Genomic DNA, 21174 nt, shown 5'->3' on the forward strand with positions numbered 1-21174 from the left:
GCTGAGCTTATATATTGAGGTGCTGCTTTTGTTTTGTTGCACCTTCAATCATTCCTTAGTAAATCAACCTTTTGTTTCTATTTTACTTTTAAGTCCCCCACCTCTCCTCCACAGGCAATGGCAATTATACATTGGGAACAATTTGCAATATCCTTTTTCTCCCTAACTAGGGTGCTTAAGCAGGAATCCAGTCCAGGGACCGGCTGGCACCCAACTAGCCATGTGGCAGATATTTGCATTTTTCCCTCCAGAGGGGAAGCTACGGGGGGGGGGGGGGAGAGAGAGAAGAGGGGGAGGGAGTGAACTTTCCTTGATAGGAGTTCAGCCTCTCTGGTGAGCCACCCCTCGCCTTAAATTGAAATGACATGGGAAGGCTGTCAGGCTCCCTCCTGCCGTCTGTTCTGCCGATGGTATGCTAAGATCGCCATCTGTGTGCTCTTCCCTCTCCACTTCCTGTCATGCCCACGAGCTTTTGCTGAAAGTTTTCAGAGCAATCATTCCCAAACTGTCTGCTGCTGGGGAGCACGCAAAGTGTGCCTCAGGAGAGAAGGGCCAGTTTTCTCGAGAGAAGAAAATGAATTAAATAGCGAAAGGCTCCCAATCCAATCCAAAGAAGATTACCCACAGAAGAGTCTGGTTCCTGAGTCACTGCCTGAGTCCCAAGCCTCGCCTCCTTCCAGTCAGCCTCCACCAGGTGTCAGAAACACGTAAGGTGCAGTGGGATCATTTGGTCATGCTCAGCGCAAAGGTGCAGCAGAATCCTATGCCTTGCAAAGGAGGCTCCCTGCTGCCTCTCTGTGCACCTTCTCTTGACTTGCCTTCTTCGACCCAAGAACACAAGGATTCAGACAGAGATACAGTGGGTAGGCTCCTCAGAAGGCAGCTAGTTCTTATTCTTCTGAGCAGTTCAGGGCACAAGCTGGCCAAAATGATGCCCTTTTAAATTTCTTCCATTTCAGTGATGAGTGAAACACCTTTCTCATTGTGTCCCCAATTTTAATTCAAGGGAGGTAGCGATGGGGAATAGGTTAAACACTTATTCTGTTTTATTTATTCCAGAATGGGCTTTTGTGAACACTGCATTTTGTCATGTCAATCCTTTCTCTTTTCTTTCTCCCTCTAATTCCTTTAACAGGCCATGCAATATTTAAACTCGCATATCTAAGCAATCACGACTACAAACATCTCTACTTTGAGTCTGATGCTGCTACTGTCAACGAGATTGTGCTGAAGGTATGTGGCTTCCAAAGAATTAGTTGTTGGGTCAGGGGTCCATTTGCTGGGAGGTTCCAGTTTGCTATGACCTGGGTGAATAAATACTTTCAAGAAGCATCCTCAACAAACGGGCAAGCATCTGGTTCTCAGTACCACACACACAACCTTCCTTTTCTTGCTTCTGAGAATCCAAGCATTGCTCTCACTTTTGCTGTGTTAAAAGCTGGAAATGCACTTGTTTTGTAAGCAAAGCAATAGGAAGGTCAAAGACTCACTTTGTTGTCAAGGGCCATGGTTTTGCGCTCAGGCTGTGTAGTCATGGAGTACTCTTAGTCTAGCACTGGGGAGTTTCAGCCATCACGTGCCACAAGCCAAGGGCAGGTCTACTATGGAAATATGCTTACTGAACACCTTACTCAAAGGAGCACAAACAAGCAAGTCAAGGTACAGGCTACAAGGGAAAGCATAAATATACCCAGAGGGTTTAGCCAGCTTGATTTGAAGAATGCATTCTGTCTCTCTCTCTCTCTCTCTCTCTCTCTCTCTCTCTCTCTCTCGTTCTCTGAACTTAAATACCAATCATTTTGAGGCCAAGAACTTGCAAAACTCCTTTACTGAAACCTGGTTCCTGTAAGAGCCTGTCCCCGCATGCAAAAGCCTCTGAAAGGCTGTAGCATCTAGCTGTAGAAAGCATCGTCCAGCCCCCTATTGCCCTACACTACAAGCTGCTGTCAGAGTCTGAATGGTTTGTCAGCAGCTTTTTCCTTTCCCCAAAATCAAGATAAGGATAAAGCTGCAAACGGGCACCCTAGTAGTCCAGTGTGCTTGTAGTAGTTGTTGGCACTGATAGCTACTGCAAGTGCCTGGGAACTTCATTAGGTATGGATAGGCTATTGGTTAAACTACATCTGGTTCTTTCAAAAGAAAATGTGGGGGAAGGGGTGAGCAGCTGGCACACGTGGACCAGAAACAGGTGGCCCCTGCTACCTGACAAGTTGGCATAGGCCCAATATTTATCTGATGCACTCTGCTGAGTATTCAGACTTTATGTCACAGGGTCAGGCATGATCTTGACCTTGGAGGAAGCAGCCAAAAGTGGATTCAGCATGGACCTGGTGCCTGATCCTCCCATTTCATTGGAGACAAGTTTCCTCTCCTTCCTCCGCTATCACGTGCTTTTAGCTTCAGCCAAGCTCCCAAACACCCACGACCCAAGCAGACGTCCTCCTTGCATACGGGTGGCCTTGGCTAAGCGACGGCCCTTTTGAAGGATTTAACAAATGGGAGTGTTCTTTGTGGTATAGCATAGTGTGGAATATTTAAGCATGCATCCCACTGCAGTCGTGCCTGGGCTTTATTGCCGCTGTTCGTCTTACTCAAAAGATTTCAGGAGTGTTCCATTAAAAGCATGAGTCTGCTCTTGACATCTGAAAAACTTTTGGGTACCGGTTTTCTGATTCTAGCTCCTGGATTGTGGGGGTGGGGTACAATCAAGTGAGTGAGTTTCATTGCCCCCTTTACAGAGACCCTTTTGCAGGTCTCCAATCCCTGGCACTGTCTTTTCCATTCAGGCTTTTGTTTGCTTGTTTGTTTGTTTGTTTTGAAGGGAAATCTTTCTCCCTTTTTTATTGCTACGGTTTACTTTCTTTTCTTTAATTTAAGGAAATACAGCTTGCCTGCGCACCCCGGCTGATTTACTTTCTGAAACGAAGGCACTTAATGCTGTTGGAAGGTTAAACGGAACTTGCTGCCATCTATTATTTTTATGGCAATTTAAAATTTTCTAGTGATAAGCTTTATGTGCCATTTCCAGTCCTTAACGTTCCCCCCCCCCCATGTAAAGCTTATGGCAGTGTTCAGTAACTGACATATGCTAAGGAATCTTGGTTCTCGCCCACCACCCAAGCAAAAAGAAAGGGCTCGGTGCAAACTCCCATCACCAGGCTCCCACTTTCCCTCCTTTGTTGTTGCCTTCACCATTCACATATTTGCAGCATCCCTAGGAGAGTTTTTTGGCATTGCTTTTTTTTGGAACTCTAAAAATATTGGTAGGTTTAGAGGAAGACAGGTGGTAGATGATGGAGGGTATAAGGCTATCAATGGTTACTAGCTGTTCCCGCTTTACCGGTGGAGGCAGTATGATTCTGAATATCAGTTGCTAGGAATTGCAAGTGAGGAGAGCACTTCTGCAATCAAGTTCTTCTTGCAAGTTTCCCATAAGGACACCTGGTTAACTACTGTGGAAACAGGTTGCTGGACTAGATGGGTCTTTAGCCTGACCCAGCTAAACCCTTTAACTACTGTTGTCCTTCCTTGGTTTTTGCGTATTTAAAAAAAGGAGTTAAGATCAATGGTCCCTGCTTCTTGTACTCCCACAATAGCATTGGCAACTACATACAACCATAACTGGGCATGGATTTGATAACCCCAATTTTTGTGTGAAGGTGGAGGAATGATCTTGGTCCTCAAGGCTGCCAGCTGTTCTCAGAATTTATTTTGTTATTGTTGTTATTGCTGTTGTTGTTTATTGAATTTTTCTACTGCCCTTCATCCAAGGAGCACAGGGAGGTTTACCATATAAAAACACAAAAACGCATCACATAGTTACAAGCAGAAACAATACCCGCCCCTCCCACATAGTTCAAAAGGCCATAAATTATTTAATTAGCCAAAGGCCTGGGAAAAGAGAAATGTTTTTGCCTAGCACCTAAATATATGTAATGAAGGTGCCTGGTGAGCTTCCCTGGGGAGAGCATTCCACAAACGGGGAGCCACCTGTTCTTGTGTTGCCACCCACCAGGCCTCTTGCAGAAGAGGCACATGAAGAAGGGCCTCAGATGATCACAGGATCTGTATCAGTTCATATGGGGAGAGGCAGTCCTTGAGGTATTGTGACCAGAGCCATTTAAGGCTTTATTGGTCAAAACCAGGACTTTGAATTGGGACCAGAAACTAAATTGGCATCCAGTGCAGATGGGCCAGGGTCAGTGTGATATGCTCAAGCCGACTCGCTCCAGTGAGCAACTGGCCATTGAATTCTTCACCATCTGAAATTTCCAAACCATCTTCGGAGGCAGCCCCACGTATAACATGTTGCAGTAATCTAACAGAAGCACACTAATTAGCAAGTAATTAGGAGCACAGGAAGTTGCCCTACCTAAGAGTCAGGCCATTTCCTATGCAGCTTAGAACTGTCTACCCTAACTGACAGCAGCTCTCTGGGGCTTCAGACAGGGATCTCCTGGTCATCCTTGGAGATGCTTGAACCTAGGACCTTCTGCATGCAAAGCAGATGTTCTGCCACTGAGCTACACCCCTCCCCCCAAAGACTGCTTGAGCCTTGCCTACTTCCAGTCATCCTTCCTTAAGAGGGATGGGTAATTTGGCCATTTCTCTACGGAGTCAGGCATGATTAAGTTGTTCATACATTCCCATTGCTAAGGCACAGTAGAACTGACTGCCCTGGGTAGAAGCTGCCTGTTGTCTCTCTGTCTGAGTCACTGCTCTCAGCTTGTCTCCTTCCAGTGCACATTCAAGGGATTGACTTACACAGCAGAGCAGATTCTTCTGAGAACGACTCAACTTTATACCTAATGGTTTATCACTTTCTCCCCCCCACTCCCCTTTCTAATCCAGAGGGGGGGGGGAATGAACTTTGTCAGTAAGATGGTTGGGGCACAGAGATAGCATTGAGTTTAATGGTATAATCATAAGAGTGTCAAACTGAGACCCAGGAGACACAGGTTCAAATCCTCACTCAGCCATGAAGCTTGCTAAGTCACCTTGGGCCAATTGGGCTTTCTCTCGTCTTGGTCACCTCACAGGGTTGCTATAAGGAGAGGAGGAGGAGAGGAAAAGCCATACATACTGCATCGTGCTTCATGGCAAAATGGTGAAATAAAATGTGAAATATACTAAATTAAAATCAAATGAAATTACTTTCTGGTTGGCAGGCAACTCATCCAAGTGAGCTAAGTCACATGCAACATACACAAAGTGCAACCTGGGTCGTGGTGATGATTTTGTTTGGGGTCGGTTGGTTCATGAATTCGCTGATTAATCCATTTATTTCTGTAGAGGAAGAGATGGAGCTTGGCTCATACTTCTCCAATTAGATCCTTTGCATGATCAAGAAATAAAAGACCTGAGACTCTTCTTACCACGAAACCTCCATACATACATATACATGGGCATATAGATATATAGCTATTTAGATATATTCTTCCAATCCACCCCTAGCCCCCACAGCTTCATCTGCAACAGAAGAGAAACACCCTGCGGTGCATAAAATTGGGTGAGATTTCATGCCACAGCATATTAACCAGCTAATGGCGGAGCAAAGGGCGTTTTTATCTTTTGATTTTTGCATTAACCTTCCATTAAAATTATCTATGTGATTATCGCCCAAGCACTGGGAGATAATAAATTTTAAAGAAGAGCTGGCTTGCTAAATATCATTTAAAAATGCCTCCATCAAGTAACATGTGCCAAAACATCCTGGGCACATAAAAAACAACCAAGACCACAAACTTCGTAAGGAAAGAAGTGGCCTGGTAGAATAAAGTGCCCTTTCTTGCAGACTATTTAATGGCTCAAGCTCAGTACAGCAGCACCTTGCTGAGGAATGTGTCCCAGTCAGTTCCATTGAAACAAATGCACCTAAATTAGCTATGCCAGCCAATTTAAGTGAGTATTCTGATTAGGACTTACACTGCATGCAACCCTGAGTAACAGTGTTTATCAGTCAAAGAGTGATCAGTGCCAGTTTTCTGGATAGAAACATAGGTAGCTGCCTTATACCAAGTCAGGCCATTGGTCCATCCATCTCACTATTGTCTACACTGACTGGCAGGGGTTCTCTTGGATTTTGGGCATTCTCTACCTGTGGATTCCAGGAATTGAACCTGGGACTTCCGCATGCAAAGCAAATGCTCTACCACTGAGCTCTGTCCCCTTCCCCCTAAGGATGTTAACATTAGGGAAAGAAGCCTGTAAACAAGAATTGTCTCTCTAAGATGGCCCTGTAGGGGACAGAATGCTATAATCAGCTAGGCTGCTGGTTTTGGATTGAGATGGGGTGGTGGGAGAAGTACGCTGAACAGCCTTCAACACCCTGCTGCCCTCCAGGTGTTTTTGACTACAACTCTTACTAGCCCCAGCCAATACTCGGCTTCTGGTTTTTTGTGGGATGAGCAAATGTCAAAAGCCAATTCTTGGAAGGATGGATACCTTCCCAGAGGTAAGTGGGTGATGTTTTTTAAGAGCTGAAATGTGTGTTAAGACTCTGCTACTTGAAACAGCTCTCAGTCAGAGTTGGCATTTTCTTATAGCAAGCCACAAGCATGCAAAAAACCATGGGAGGCCAAGATTAAATATATTTTTAAAAAATCCCTTCTAGGATAATCCTGCCTACTGTGAATCAAGCCCTGTTTGAAATCAGTGGGACTTGTTTTCCAAGTAAGCCTGCTTAGGAGCAGGACTTTCTCATGCTGCTGCCTTAAAAGTGAAACAGCTCTTCCTCTGTGTTTTTTCCCCAATAGGTGAACTATATCCTGGAATCCCGTGCCAGTACAACACGAGCAGATTACTTGGCTCAAAAGCAAAGAAAACTGAGTCGAAGGACCAGCTTCAGCTTCCAAAAGGAAAAGAAATCAGGGCAGCAGTGAAGTCTAGACTTGTCTGGAGTCCAGCTGCCCTGCTTGGGAATAAGTTGGAAACGCTCCCTCTGGGACAAGAGGGACTCATGAATTCTGGTGGCTAGTGGCCAGCCAGTATAGGAATTATTTTACAGGTATTATTTTACAGGTCGACATGACATATTTTACACAGCCGCTTTTGGCAATGGGCTTTGCCCTTTCATAGGAAAAGAAAAAAGAGCCATATCAGCCCCAAAGAGGACATAGTTGGGCTTTCAATGTCTCCCGCTGGGGCCAATAGAGGCCTCTATAGGCTTGACTTCCTGTTTGTTTGTTTGTTTGTTTGTTTGTTTGTTTGTCTGTTTGTCTGTTTGTTTTTGTAGAAATCTCCAAGGTACAGTTGCAAGGAAAGTGCCATAGGATCGCAAAAAAATAAAGTCCAGAGGTGAAAACCGAATGGCCCTTGTTTGTAGCCTACACACACACACAGGAGCGCACAGCTCACAGACAAACCCACAAAGACAAACGTATCGCTGCTGACATGATCAAATTTCCTAAAAACCAACAAACAGGACAAATGTATCCATTTTTGTTACTAATAAACAAATTGTACTCTTTTTCAATGTCTTAATTTCAGTGATTGGTTCTTTCAATGGTGTGGTCAAAGATGGAAAAGTCGGCTGGTCTTGTTATCCCAAATTCATTGTCTTCTGCTGTGAACCATGTACTGTTTTTCTTTACTCTGAAACATACACACATACATATCTCAAATCATCCATTGCTCTGGACTTTTCGTGACAACAGAGGAGAAATTCAGTTGTTGCATGCATTTTTATTTATTTTGTAAAAACCTGCCTAATTGGCTTTCCTCAAACCAATACATGAACCTAAAACACTACTATCCTTTGAAAATCAGAGGCAGCTCTCCAGCCAACCAGTGTGTACAGAAATGCATGTATGAGAGGAAGGTGTGCGTTAAAAATAGGGGGAAATAGCATACAGAAATGCATTGTATTAAGTGAAACTACTTCCAAAAAATGTGTATATTAGACAAAGCTTCATACAGAAATTATTGGCAGAAATTTGCACTAAAATGTGGACGAATGTCCGTCCAGATTTTAGTAACAAAATTGCGAATCGCTTGCAGAAATGTGGAGAACTAACTGAATTTAAGATTGGAAAAACGAAAAACGGAGAGAGCCAAAATAGGTCGGTCAGTTCGTCCTTAGAGCAGGGCCAGGGATATGGTCAGCAGGGAGGGAGGGGTGTAGGATAAAGCACATATCTTTGATGGGCCATATTCAGAGAAGAATGTAAGAACATAAGAAGAGTTTGCTGGACTAGAAGAGTGGCCCATCTAGTCCATCATCACATTCTCACAGTGCCCAATCAGATGTTCCAGTGGGGAGGCAGCAAGCAGGATTAGACCACTCCTGTCTCCTCTTTTGTGGTTTACAGCAGCTTCTTTTCAGATGCGTTGCTGCCTTGGGACGTAGAGACAGAACACAGCCACCACAGCTAATAGGCATTACAAGCCCACTCCTCTCTCTGTTAATTTGTGTAACTTTTTTAAAAAAAAGCCATCTAGGTTGTTGGCCATCACTGCCTCCTGTGGGAGTGAGTTCCATAGTTAAACTATGCACTGGATTAAACGCTTTGTCCTTCAAGAGATAGGGAGAGTATTGAGCTTTTTTATAGCACTTCAGATCACTTCCACTGCACCCCTGCATCTATCAGGTGGATAGACTGTCTCAGGTGGAAGCGTGTTGTCCTTTCTGGATCTCACCTGCAACAGAATGAGCTGATGAGAGTGCTGAAGTAGACAACCACTCAAAATGCCCAGAAAGGTCATTTTCAATGCTCAGCTATGCGTATATATATCTATATCTCCCTGCAGATAGAAAGCTAGCTCAGCAAAAGGTGGTGATAGAACCTGTTTGTTTCAGGTGCCGAAATGCCATTTTGCAGGGAGTTTTGTGGGGTGGGGGAAAGTATTAAAAAGAGAAATCTCTCCACCTACAATCTGAAGTGGTTTGGCCCATTCTACCACCTCATTCCACACCTGTCCTACAGGTTTTCACTGATCCTCCATGCAACAGCCCTGTAGGCTAGTTCTGGTTTATTAACATGAAAACATTGCAACGAAGGAGCTGAGGCTCAGAGGCTATTTGTGACCTACTAAGTTCATGGCTCAAGCCAAGTAATAAGGTATGATTTCACTTGTGGATCTCCCAACTCACACCTAACCAGCTCTGCCAGGAATGGTAAGTATGACACTGCAATCCCATTTCCCGATTGCTAGAAATCCAACTCCTCCCCCTTCTGGCTTCTGAGATTTTCCCATTTATTTGTGGTATGCTCAGCAGATTGGCAGTTCAAGTTTTGAGGGAGAATTCCAAGCTGCATGTGCAGGCACCAAAGTTCTGCTTCATGGTGAATAAGGTGACTTCTCATGGGATTTTTGACTACCTTTAGCTAACCTGCTGCTTTAAAGGCTGGTAGACAACCAATTGAGCTGTCGTGGCATAGCCCAGGACAGCCCTATAGAGGTTGTAGCTGCACTGCAGTGGGAACCCATCTAATCACTGGGAAGCCATTTATTTCTTTCCAGAGGCACCAAATTACAAGGCTAGGCTGTTTCTTGGTTGTGAACTGGATTTGGCCTTTGGGCCACCCACTTCATGGTATATTGTGTGGCGGGAACTCCTTTCGCTGCCATGCACCTTCTTGGGAGGCCTGGAGAGAGTTCAGAGCACTTTCTCCCCAAGGAGTGAGATGCCCAGGCTCTCAAGCCCACCCTCTGGGAGAAACCAGAAGGAAGGAACCTCATTAAGGCAATGCTTGGGTGCAGCCCAGCCAAGATTAATGGGGGCAGTTATTCACAGAGACATGTCTGTAATGGAACCATGAATTTCCAGAGGAATCTGCCTCCCAGAGTTGTTGCTACATTTCAGGAGAGAGCTTCGGCTGAAATTAATGCTGCTTAAATCATCAGCTCGAGTGCCAAATGGCCTTCTTCATGGCCTCTGCCGCAACTGGGAGCCAGGCAAAAGGTTTTTACGATGCACCAAAAGAGGAGGAGGAGGGACTCTCTGGAGGGAGGCTATAAAGCAGTGGCGCTCAAAACTTCCTGCCATTAGAGATCCCTTCTGCACCCCCATACACACATACACATCGGCTTTGTTTGCTAAGAATCCTTAATGCCTCTGCTGTGGAACCTTTGCCCCTCCTCCTTGGCTCACTGCAGAAGATTCTGGGAATCTCCACTGGAGCACATTCAGTTCAACAATGGATTGGGGGCAAGGAACACTGGGACTTGCCAATGGTCGCTGTGGACTGAGGCAGCATCCAAAAATGTATGGCACACCCACATGGCATCACGTGCCAGGGGAAGATAAAGATTTCAGGCAGGAGACTTTACCTCTCACCCAAATGCACTACAATGTCAAGAGTTGAAAGGTGACAGCTAGATTTCGATCTAGCATTAAAAGAGGAACAGAATGATTGCTTTCTTTTTCAACTTCCTAGACCATATAACCACAGACAGATCTGAAGATGTGAGCAGTGTCTGGAAAAAAATCAAGTAAAGCCCCAGCTGGAAGGACAAAGTGGTATAATCCCTTCAGCTACCTCAGGGCTCTACCACCTCAGTCTGATGCATATATAGGCCACCCTTTAGAATTAGCTCAGAGACTGATCTTCCCAGACTGGCTCCTCCTTTGGAGATGGGCAGAGAGTCAGTTGCCTGCAAATCGGGCGAGTGAATGGTTAAAGCAGGTCTCCTTGTCACGTTTTATTCTTGCTGCACACCTCTTGCTTTAAATGTAAAAATCTCAACAGGGTGATGTTGGCTATAAAAAGCCCTAAGCATGATTTGTGAACTCTCCCAGCCTTGGTAATCTCATCAGAGTAATGGGATTATATTTCAAATCGCCGTGGCCTGTTCATTACACATTTAAACTCCTTTTGACAGAGGAAAAGTTAAATAAAATGTGTGCGTCAACCGTGGTTGACTCTCCTGGCTCTCTCTCTTGATTAGGCAAACAGACGCTCAGCTCCAGAATGAAAAAATAATGCCCTCGTTTATTCACTTTTTCTGACAAGTCACAATAGATTTTTTTAACAGCAAATGAGGAGGGCCTCTCTCAGGTGTGCCGAGGGGAGAGGGGCCCAAGAGCATCACCCCAACAAAGTTAATGTTTCCTCCAGAAAGGTGTTTAGGAACAACCAGCATGAGTGATCACATCTGGGGAAGGTGTGGCTGATTCCACCTCTGGCTACTGCCAGCATTTCTCCTAGCAGCTTGGCAAGGAATTAAGGATTATTCCACCCCTGGCTTGCCCATTGTTGCTTTATTTAGCTGCCAATACTGAATTGCACTGGTCTCTTGCCTTTCTGCCAGAATAGATGTATGTCTAATCAAAGTTAGAGTCCTTTAGGATCAGGACAAAAGCCCTATCAAGTCCAGCACCTCCTTCTCCAAATGACTATAGAAAGCTCACAGGTAAGGCTGAGAAGGCAATAGCTCTTTCCTACTGTTATTCCTCAGCAACTGGCATTCTGAGATATCCTGGGTCCTGACCTGAACCTAGAAACTCCATTAACTGTCATAGCTAACAGCTGTTGGTAAGTTCACTCCATGGGTGTGCCTAACTCCTTTTTCATAAGGTCTTGAAAAGAGCTGCACTTGATCAGATCCAAGAGAGACTCAGTCTAACATTCTGTTTTCCATGGTGGCCAACCAGATACTTCTGGGAAGCTGACAAGCAGGACATGAGCAGAGCAGCCTTTCTTCAATTGTTCATCCTCAGCATATAGAACTCGGAGGTAGGCTGCCTTTGCACACGGAGGTTCTCTTTAGCTATCATGTTTCATAACCCATCAGCTCAGCAAACCAGACTTTCCTGAACATATCCAGAATACTGCAGTCAGCTGCAATGTCTGGGCAGAAATCGTGGAAATGTCTGGGAAAATCAGGACCTATGGCAACCCTAGATTAATCTAATTTCCCCTTTAAGCTATTTAAACTTGTGACCACATATTGGGGCAGCAGAAGTATAAGTGAAGTAGGAGCCTCATATCTAGTATGGGTTGGAAATTCTAAGTAAGAAAAAAAACCTCAGTGCTGTTTTTTAGTCAGTGGTTAAAATCACTACAGCTTTCAAAGGTTCAGTCTGCCATCTTGATTCAAAAAGCCCTCTGACTGTAGCCAAACATAGATGAAAGACTACTCTTAGATCTCAGGAACAATCATGCTGAACTGGGTTACAATATCTTAAGAGGCATCCGAATGCATAGTGAACAAAGCTTTCCAAAATATATAGTAGTTCATGCATATATGAACAAACCTTTCCTTTTACTTGTCCTGAATCCATAGATAGTTTTTTTGACACTGTGGAAGAAGAATAAAATTATAAAGGAATTAACAAATTAAATAAAATTGAAATGTGTATGAGAAGGGCTGAGGACGTGAAGGTTGTGTTTGCAAGTGAACCTTGAGATAAGGACAGAAGGACATGTGAGCAGGACCAGCTGCTATAAGGACAAAGGAAAGAGGGAAATATAAGAAGTTGGTATGCCTTACCCCAATGGAAGCTAGTAGAAGGAAATATTGCCAAATATGGACACAACTGCCCTTTGCTTCCCTTTGCATAGGAATGCTTATGCTCTTTTTCATATTTAGTGTGCTGCCCCCAACTACTTGCTGGTTTAGGCTGTGTCGCTCCAGTCTTGCAATGCCTAAATGAATGTCCTGTTTTGCTGACAATTGGTGTCTGCCTTCAGTGGGCTATTCCAGGCAGCTGGAACCCCAAAGCAACTACTCTATTCCAAACTTAAAAATGGAAAGCGTAATGCTGGTGGTCAACAAAAGAGTTTAAAGACAGTCTCAAGGCAAATCTAAAAAAAGTCATATAAACACCAACAACTGGGAAACACTGGCCTGTGAGCACTCCAGTTGGAGACCAGCCTTTACCAAAGGTGTCATGGGCTTTGAAGACACTCGAACTCAGGACGCAAGGGAGAAACGTGCTAAGAGGAAGGCACACTTGGCAAATCACACCATGATCAACTCCCACCCAGAAACCTATGTCCCCACTGTGGAAGGACGTGTGGATCCAGAATTGGCCTCCACAGTCACTTACGGGCTCATTGTTAAAACCATGTTTTTGGAAAACCATCTTACTCAGCTCCGAGTGATCACCAAAGAAGAAGAAGATTTCCCCAACAGTATCATGGCAGAGGGTGGGAAGAAAGGTCTCTCTATCTGTTTTCCCTACATAGCGGGGTTTTTAAACAATTTTTTATTGCTTTTTAGGCAAATACAATAACAATAACAATAACCATGGAACATCCAGCGGTACATTGACTTTAGACATTAATTCACACATTCAGTGTTCAAACCTATTACTTAACGTAACCCCTCCACTGTGAAGATGGAGCAGGTGGTATAATAGGGACTTGATTTTGGTCATTAACGTAGTTAAAGAAAGGGGTCCCTGTTCCTTGGAAGGTGTCTCTATTCGCTATGCCTTTAATTGCTCTCCTGTGTCTGGTGAGATGCTCAGACATTGCTGTATCCCAGGTATTATTTTCCCAATTTTTCAGGGGTATTTCAATCTGGTTCTTCCATACATAGTTTTCTAAAATCATAGAACTGTAGAGTTTGGAACGGACCCCAAGGGTCATCTAGTCCAGCCCCCTGCTCACCTCTGAGGGTGGTCCTTAGTCTGGCAATGAGAGGACTATTCTGCAGCACCTCTCCTCTCCTCAGTAAGGCCCAGGTGGCTCCAACATTGTCATCATTAGAGCATCAGACTTTTTGGGCAGCACAAACAATTGGATATTATATTCTGGCTGTGTTTTTAATGCATTTGTGTATTTTTCTTCCTCTATTTTATGCTTCATGTGAATCATTTCAGGATTTTTTGTTGTGGGGAGCAAAGCCTTTCCTGGTGCACCACACCTAACACCTCCTACAAAAGAGGGTTTGTCCCTGAGGCAGACTGAAGGGTTCAAGCCTGGCTTGCCTTGCGGATGCTTCTTCAGCATGGCCTGAGCCACAGTGGACATTGTCAGCTATTAGACACCATTGCTTTTCCCAAGAGGGTGGACACAGAAGGGGGAAGCTGAGGACAGCAGAAAAAGAAATGAGCAGCCACTTAAAGCAGGAATCGCCAACATGGTGCCCTCAAGATGTTATTGGACTCAAACTCTCATCAGCCGCATCCAGCATGACCAGTGGCCACAGATGTTGGGGGTTGCAGTCCCAAACAGCATTTGAGCTACTCACTTCTTAAAGATTATATTCAGATTGTGAACGTCTGAGAGAAGAGTATTCCCTCCTGAGAATCTCCGAATCTTGGAGAATTAGGGACAGGCAGTTTCTTGTTTTTCCAATCTTTAACTCCTGCACATTTCCACATCAGTCTCATTCATATTCCTCATGAATATGCGTCTCAGTGCAAATTTATCCTCATTTACACATTTTTGAATGTAATCCTGGCTAAGATATATATTCTTGCAAAACAATTTCTCCCTAATACAATGTAGTGTTGTGTATTATTTTCACTAACACATGCATTTATCTGCACACTTTGCCCAAGTATGTGCATTTCCGTACACATTACTTGGCTGGAGAACTGTGCTTCAGTTTGCAAATTGTTCCAGAATGTGTGAATTAGGTAGGTCTGTCTTTAAACGCCAGCTGAATCAGATGCCTCCCCCCATCCCTAAGGGGGAATTAGCTCTCATTTTCTAATCTGAGGATCTGTTTTAATGCAGGTCTGGGCAGCGGCCCTTGTACACACGGTGAACATAGGGAAAAGAATACAGTGCTAGGGACACCTTTCCCCAGAGGGTGATTGACAGGGAACAATAAACACAGGTAGACTTCTGGACACAGAAAGCACCTTTCTGTTGCGAGCATCGGGGGGGGGGGGGGCTGCCCATGGCTGCTGTTCTGGTAACGAGAGGTAGCAGTTCACTTGGGGTCTGTGACCACCAGAATGGCACCTTTCAGACAAGACAGGGTAGCAAGGCCTCCACCCCCAAGGAGCTGCATATGGCTTTTCTGTTCTGCTGTGGCAGCGGTTGCAACCAGTTCCAATGCCAGCTTAATTAGCAGGTCCCCTGTGACAAGTTCCAGCGGTGCAAGCGGAAATCTGTCTGCTCCGAATTTTGCTAATTACCTGAGCAGGTTGTAATTCTAGCTACACACACACACACACACACACACACACACACACACACACTCCTCATCTCTCTCCACACACCCCACCCTGAGACAGGAGGGCAGCTGGAACTTCAACGTAGCACAGCAAAAGACTTCCCTGCTACCTTGCAAAAGCACCTGCCAATCCTCTTGAGTAGGTGAGGGGTGCTCTGCGTCACAATAGCTGAGGTGGTCACACCAAACAGGATGAGAAACCAACCATCCTTTTGCAGGCAGTTTTTGCTTTTTTCTTCCTTTCTCCCCACCTCTCAGTCTTTCCCACTTCCTAGAAAGATTCGGCAAATTTGATTGCAATGCTCAGCGGATTCTCAGCAAATGCTCATTGCAGACGTTTGTCCATTGAGGTGTCAGCATTGTAATGTCTGAAAACTCCTCCCGGGAGTTGGGGATGGGGAATCTCAGGAAAATGAGGCCTGGAGTCACACAAGCTTTTCAGCTCACAGTCAGTGTATCATTCATGCTGGTGTTCTGAACAGAGGGCAAGTGTAGTGCTTGGCTGCATGGTGTAAAAAGCTGTGGGTTTTTTAGGAGTTGGTGGGCCCAAATTAAATACAATTTCCCACAAAAAAGTCTGGAATACTTGAATTAACCTGGGCTTGGTGATCCAGTGCTCTGGTTACCACCTGGCTGGATTATTGCCTTGCGTTAAACATGGGGCTGCCTTTGAAGACGGTTCAGGTGCTTTTTCCAATCATAAATACAGGCAACAGCTGTTTTGCACAGGGGTTGCATTCCTGTCCATCCCCCCCCCATGCATTGGTGGAGAATGTGTAGGCCTGCCCCACCCTGTTCCCCCCACCCTTTTCCAGCCAGTTCCAGGGTCAGTGTGATACATGTGTGTACAGTTGTGCAACAAATAGTCATGCCTTAAACAGTCACTACCTGTACAGCTCTCCACATTTCCACACTGGTTTGTGGCATTTTAAAAAAAGTCCTCATGAAAATTCATCAGGCTTTTAATGAACATTGGACACTACATCATCATTATTATTATTATTATTATTATTATTATTATTATTATTATTTCTATACTGATCTATACCCAAACCAGACCATTGGTGCAGCTAGCTCAGTATTGTCTATTCTGACTGGCAGCAGCTCTCCAGGCCCTGTTGATGCTGGGGATTGAACTTGGGACCTTCTGCATGCAAAGCAGGTGCTCTACTTCTGAGCTACATCCCCTCCACAAATTTCAGTGCATCTCAGTGCATAGGCTTCACTCTAGTGTATGTAGTTTTGTACACATTACTTGGCTGCAGAACTACATTGCAAAATTCAGAGAAGCGCAAAAGGATTTCTGTGTTTCAGTTCGGCAACATTGCTTCAGAGAATGTGAATGAGGTGGGTGCCCCTTCAAATGTGAATTGAATTCATCTCCCTTCCCTACTTCTAAGTTGATGTGTAGAAGACAACACAGTTGGAGGTCCACTGGTCCCCTGCAGTTCATGGCCTGTTCCCCCCCCCCCCTGTCCTGGAATGATTAATAAATGCCAGGCCTACAGGATGTTTGGGGTCCTTTCTGTGCCGTGTCGTTCGGCCCAAACCTGTGCTGCTTCCACAGAGAGGAATTGGGGGGGGGGCCTCCATTAGGAAGCTGAAATGCCAGATAATTAGAAATACCCGAGCAAACTCCGTTATTGTCAAGAGGCTGCAGTCGTATACAGTAATGAAGCAATTATTAATGAGCGGCGGCAAGGTTGTCATTAATTTCAGCTTTTAAGGATCACAGACGAAGGCACGTTAAATGCTAAAATGCAGGCAGAGTGATGCAGTGATTTATAAACGGACCAGCAGCTGCAACTGAGCGAGGGTGCGCCCACTGCCATGTGGGGACCGCAGGAACATGCTGCTACTGGCATGGTGGGGAGAACTTAACCATCACTGGTTAGTTGCTAAAGGTGATGGGGTGTTGGGGAAGGGCCGTAACTCAGTGGCAGAGCATCTGCTTTGCATGAAGAAGACCCCCAATTCAATTCCCAGCATCTCCTAATCAGAATCATGAGGACTGGAGCCTTGTTATTTTTAGATGAAGGAATTCAGCAGTAGAACATCTGCTTTGCATGCAGAAGGTCTCAGGTTCAATCCTCAACATCTCCTGTTCAGAATCATGGGGAATTGAGTCTTACTTTGTTTTTAGATGAAAGACAATAATTCAATGGTATGGTAGGAGGGGTGTCAACTTGGATACAATACTGGGGGGGGGGGCAGGTAAGCCCCTCCCACATAATTGATCACATGACACAGCTCACAAACATAATTTGAATGGCAATGCCCATCAACTTTGGGGAGGCAGCCCCCTCAAATAGTTTATTGGTTGAACCAAAGGGACCTCAGCCTCTAGGAGCTGGATCTTAAGAGCAGTAGAACATCTGCTTTGCATGCAAGTCCCGGGCTCAGTCCCAAACAGCATTTCCAAGTAGGGCTGAGAGAGACACCATGACTGAAATCCTAGAGATTTGCTGCCAGCCAGTGTTGGCATTACTTAACTAGATGGATAGTGGTCTGACTCACTATGAGGGAGCTGTGTTCCAGATGGCCACAGGTTGACTTTGGATAGAATGTATAAAAAGAAGGACATTAAGGATCAACTCCATAATTCTGCTTCTCTAAAGTCCAGTAGGAATTCATGAAGATTACTTACACTCACCTCATCCCCTCCTTCAACCCTTAAAGGTATACTCAGTCTGCATATGAGGATTCATCATCACTTCTCTATATAAGAGGTGGGGAACTTATGACCCTCCAGATGTTACTGGACTCCAGCTCCCATCAGCAGAGCCTCTTGGAGATCCAGAGAGACATGGGTCACTTCCATCTTTTGTGGTCCCTTGTGGAGGGTAGGACCCAAACCAATGGCTTCAAGGAACAAGAAAGTAGATTCTGACTAAACAATAGGAAGAACTTTCTGATGGTAAGAGCTCTTTGACAAAAGAACAGACTTCCTCATTTTTAACCTTCTATTGGAAGCCGCCCAGAATGGCTGGGGAAACCTAACCAGATGGGCGGGGTAGAAATAAATTATTATTATTATTATTATTATTATTATTATTATTATTATTATTCCTCAGGAGAAGGTAGATTATCTTCCACTGGAGGTGCTTAAGCAGAGGTTGGGTGGCTATCTGTCATGGATGCTTTAGTTGAGATTCCTGCACTACAGGGGTTTGGGCTAGATTCCAAGGTTCCTTCCAACTCTACAATTCTATGATTCTGTGCTTCTATTGCTGATTTGTTTGTGGGGACAGAAACAAAGGAATATACCTTATACCCAATCAAACCCTGACTCCATCTAGCTCCATAATGTCTGCACTGACTAGCAGCATCATTCCAGGGTTTCAGAGAGTGGATTCTCCTGGTCCTAAGTGGAGATGCACATACACTGATGGTGTTGCTGTCTAACAGCAAGAGGCAGTATTCCTCAATATCAGGAAAAATAGACCACATCACACACTCTCATTTCACAGAAACCGCTTAGAAGGTACCTGCACATTTTGTTCCATAACTTTCTTTCTAGGAGGGCTAGAGATTGACTTCCTTTTTCAAAAGAAAGCTGGGGGGGCCTTTCCAAGGGGCAATAATGAAAGATTTATAGTTGCCATGCTGGGAGCCTCTGCCAAGCTGCATTTGCTCCTCCCGAAGGTGCCCCAGAATTCTTCGTTCTTTTTTTACTGCTGCTAAGAATGCTGGCCTAGGTGGACGAAACAGCCTGACCTTCTGCAAGGAAGCTTCCAGTGTTCCTGTTTTATTTTTTGCAAGCTGTTCTCCCCTGCTTCTGTTCTGACACCACCCTTCTCCCACCTTCCAGTTATTATTATTTATAATGAATCAAATATGTTTTTAAGCTGCCTCTTTCCACACTTAGGCCTGCTCTTTTGCTGCCACTTTCACTTAATTAAGGAGGCTCTTTTGCCATAGAGAGAGAAAGTGTGTGTGTAAAGTGCCTCTCAGAAGGAGGGGGATGTACAGACATGAAGAGCTGCTGTCGGTCAGATCTCTACTTTCCAATTTATGGCCTCGGCACATTCATTTGGAAAATGGCCATGGCTTCCTGGTAGCTGAGTGCAGGGCTAATGCGAATGCCTTCAAATTAATAGTGGCTCACACCTTTCATTATTATGATTAAATGAAGCGTTGGGGGGGGGAGGGTTGATGGATCTACTGGGGGGGGGGAGTTAAGAGCCTGGAAGAAGCAGGATGTGCGTGCATTTTCATTTGGTTGCGTCGTGATGTCAACCTGAGATGGGGGAGAAATGGGTTTATCTATCAACCAGCTCCTGAAACAATATGGGGACCCAAGTACATCTCCTTTCCAAAAGGAAAGGAAAAGTGGAATAGAAATAAACTTGAAAAGCTTTAAAATGGAGTGAGACAAATTCACAGAGGATAAGGCTATTAGCCACAATAGCAATATTACGTTCAGTATCAGTGGTACTCTGTGTTTGATTACTGGAGCATTCAAGCAGGGGAACGCTGTGGGGCTCCCATTCCCTTTATGGGTTTCCCTAAAGTGTCTGGTCAGCCATTGTGAAAACAGGATAGGCCAGGGTTCCCAAAATACGATCTGTGGACCACCAGGGGCCCACAGTAGACCTGTGGATTTGTGGTCAGAGTCAGAAGATGGCACATCCATCAAATTAAACATTTGTACTGATTTTTAATTGTATTCTTATTGCTTCTTTTTATTGCTTTTATGGTATTGCAGTTTGAATTCTATGGAATTACAACTGCTACAGAAGGCAGGAAAAATCATTCGGTGGGCCACCAAGACGCTCAGCAAATTTCATGTGGTCTGTGGGTGGGGGGAGTTTGGGAGCTGCTGGAATAAGAATATGCAGGTCTCTTCTCTGATACAAAAGGCTTCTTCTTGCATTCGTATACATTTTTATTCCAGACTGGAACTAGGCTAGATGATCCTTGGGGTCCCTTCCAATTCTATGATTCTCTTTTAAAATACACACCTTGCTTTAAAGTGCAGGTGGGGAGAAGCCTCATCACCTCCTTGGCAACATTCCTGGAGCCACATGTGGGGGGCGGGGAAGAGACAAAAGCGGGCAGTGCAAGTTATGTAAATTCTAGCTTTTCACATTAGCCTCATTTCTACACACAACCTTCACCATCCTCCCTACAGAAAAGCAAGAAGGTTGTTTGGAGTTCAAGGATGCATTCCACGGAGTGAGGGTGCAAGGCAGGGGCTGTGAGGATTATGGCCTGGGGAGAAGGGTGTGTGGCCTGCAGAGAGTTCTGAAGGTCAGGGAGTGGGACCCGAAGGACCACTTTTTGAAGCCCCCCCCCCCTTTTGCTTTACAACATGATCTGCTGTTTGAGCAAACTATTCACCGTCGTGATAGTTAAGATATTCACTATGTTGCTAAATACTCTATCTCAGGGGTCAGCAACCTTTTCCAGCCATGGGCCGGTCCACTGTCCCTCAGACCGTGTGGTGGGCCGGACTATATTTTGAAAAAAAATATGAACGAATTCCTGTGCCCCACAAATAACCGAGAGATGCATTTTAAATATAAGCACACATTCTACTCATGTGAAAACACCAGGCAGGCCCCACAGATAATCCAGAGATGCATTTTAAATAAAAGGACACATTCTACTCATGTAAAAACACGCTGATTCCCAGACCATCTGCAGCCCGGATTGAGAAGGCGATTGGGCCGCATCCGCTCCACGGACCTTAGGTTGCCTACCTCTGCTCTATCCCCAAGTTTCTTGAAAATCACACACCCTGGGTTTTATTTGTCAACAGCTGGGAAAACACACAGGCCCCAATCTAACAGAGAGAGAGAGAGAGAGAGAGAGAGAGAGAGAGAGCGCAACTGTATCTCAGCCTTCATTGCTGCCACTCGCAAAGTTTAAATTTTGTTCTTTTTCCATGGCCCTCCACCCCTGGGCCTCTTGGCACGAACAGAAACATGTCCAGGAGCAAACTTTGGCCTTTTTGTGATAGCTGCTGCCATGGAACACAGGCTGTGACACATCACATCAATGTTGTCATGTTTGGAGTGCCGTGACTTGATGGCAGAAGATGTGACAGAGCCCAGATGATGAGGGAGAAGCAGGAACGGGGAGGGGGGGCAG

At 45.0% G+C, this 21174-nt stretch overlaps 1 protein-coding gene and 1 long non-coding RNA gene across 13 annotated transcripts in view; one reads left to right on the forward strand and one right to left on the reverse strand.

Annotated features, from left to right (window-relative positions):
• MAPKAP1 (MAPK associated protein 1) overlaps positions 1–7468 on the forward strand; it is a 181462-nt gene extending 173994 nt beyond the window's left edge. For 10 of the 12 annotated variants that reach the window (XM_080989600.1, XM_080989603.1, XM_080989593.1 and 7 more), the window contains 2 exons: positions 1136–1233; positions 6756–7468. In XM_080989600.1, the coding sequence (XP_080845726.1) occupies positions 1136–1233; positions 6756–6881 (224 nt within the window). In that variant the 3' untranslated portion in view covers positions 6882–7468. Of the gene's footprint in view, positions 1–1135; positions 1234–6755 lie in introns of those variants that run through there. The other 2 variants (XR_013981354.1, XM_080989595.1) reach the window with 1 other exon arrangement.
• Positions 7176–18020, reverse strand: LOC308467944. Its single transcript, XR_013981392.1, has 2 exons — positions 17732–18020; positions 7176–7593 (listed from the first exon to the last, which is right to left on the reverse strand). It is a non-coding gene; the product is annotated as an uncharacterized lncRNA (long non-coding RNA).
• Between the last annotated feature and the right edge of the window lie 3154 nt (positions 18021–21174).

The sequence above is a fragment of the Podarcis pityusensis genome (assembly GCF_964106645.2).
Source record: "Podarcis pityusensis genome assembly, chromosome: Z".
Lineage (NCBI taxonomy): Eukaryota > Metazoa > Chordata > Lepidosauria > Squamata > Lacertidae > Podarcis > Podarcis pityusensis.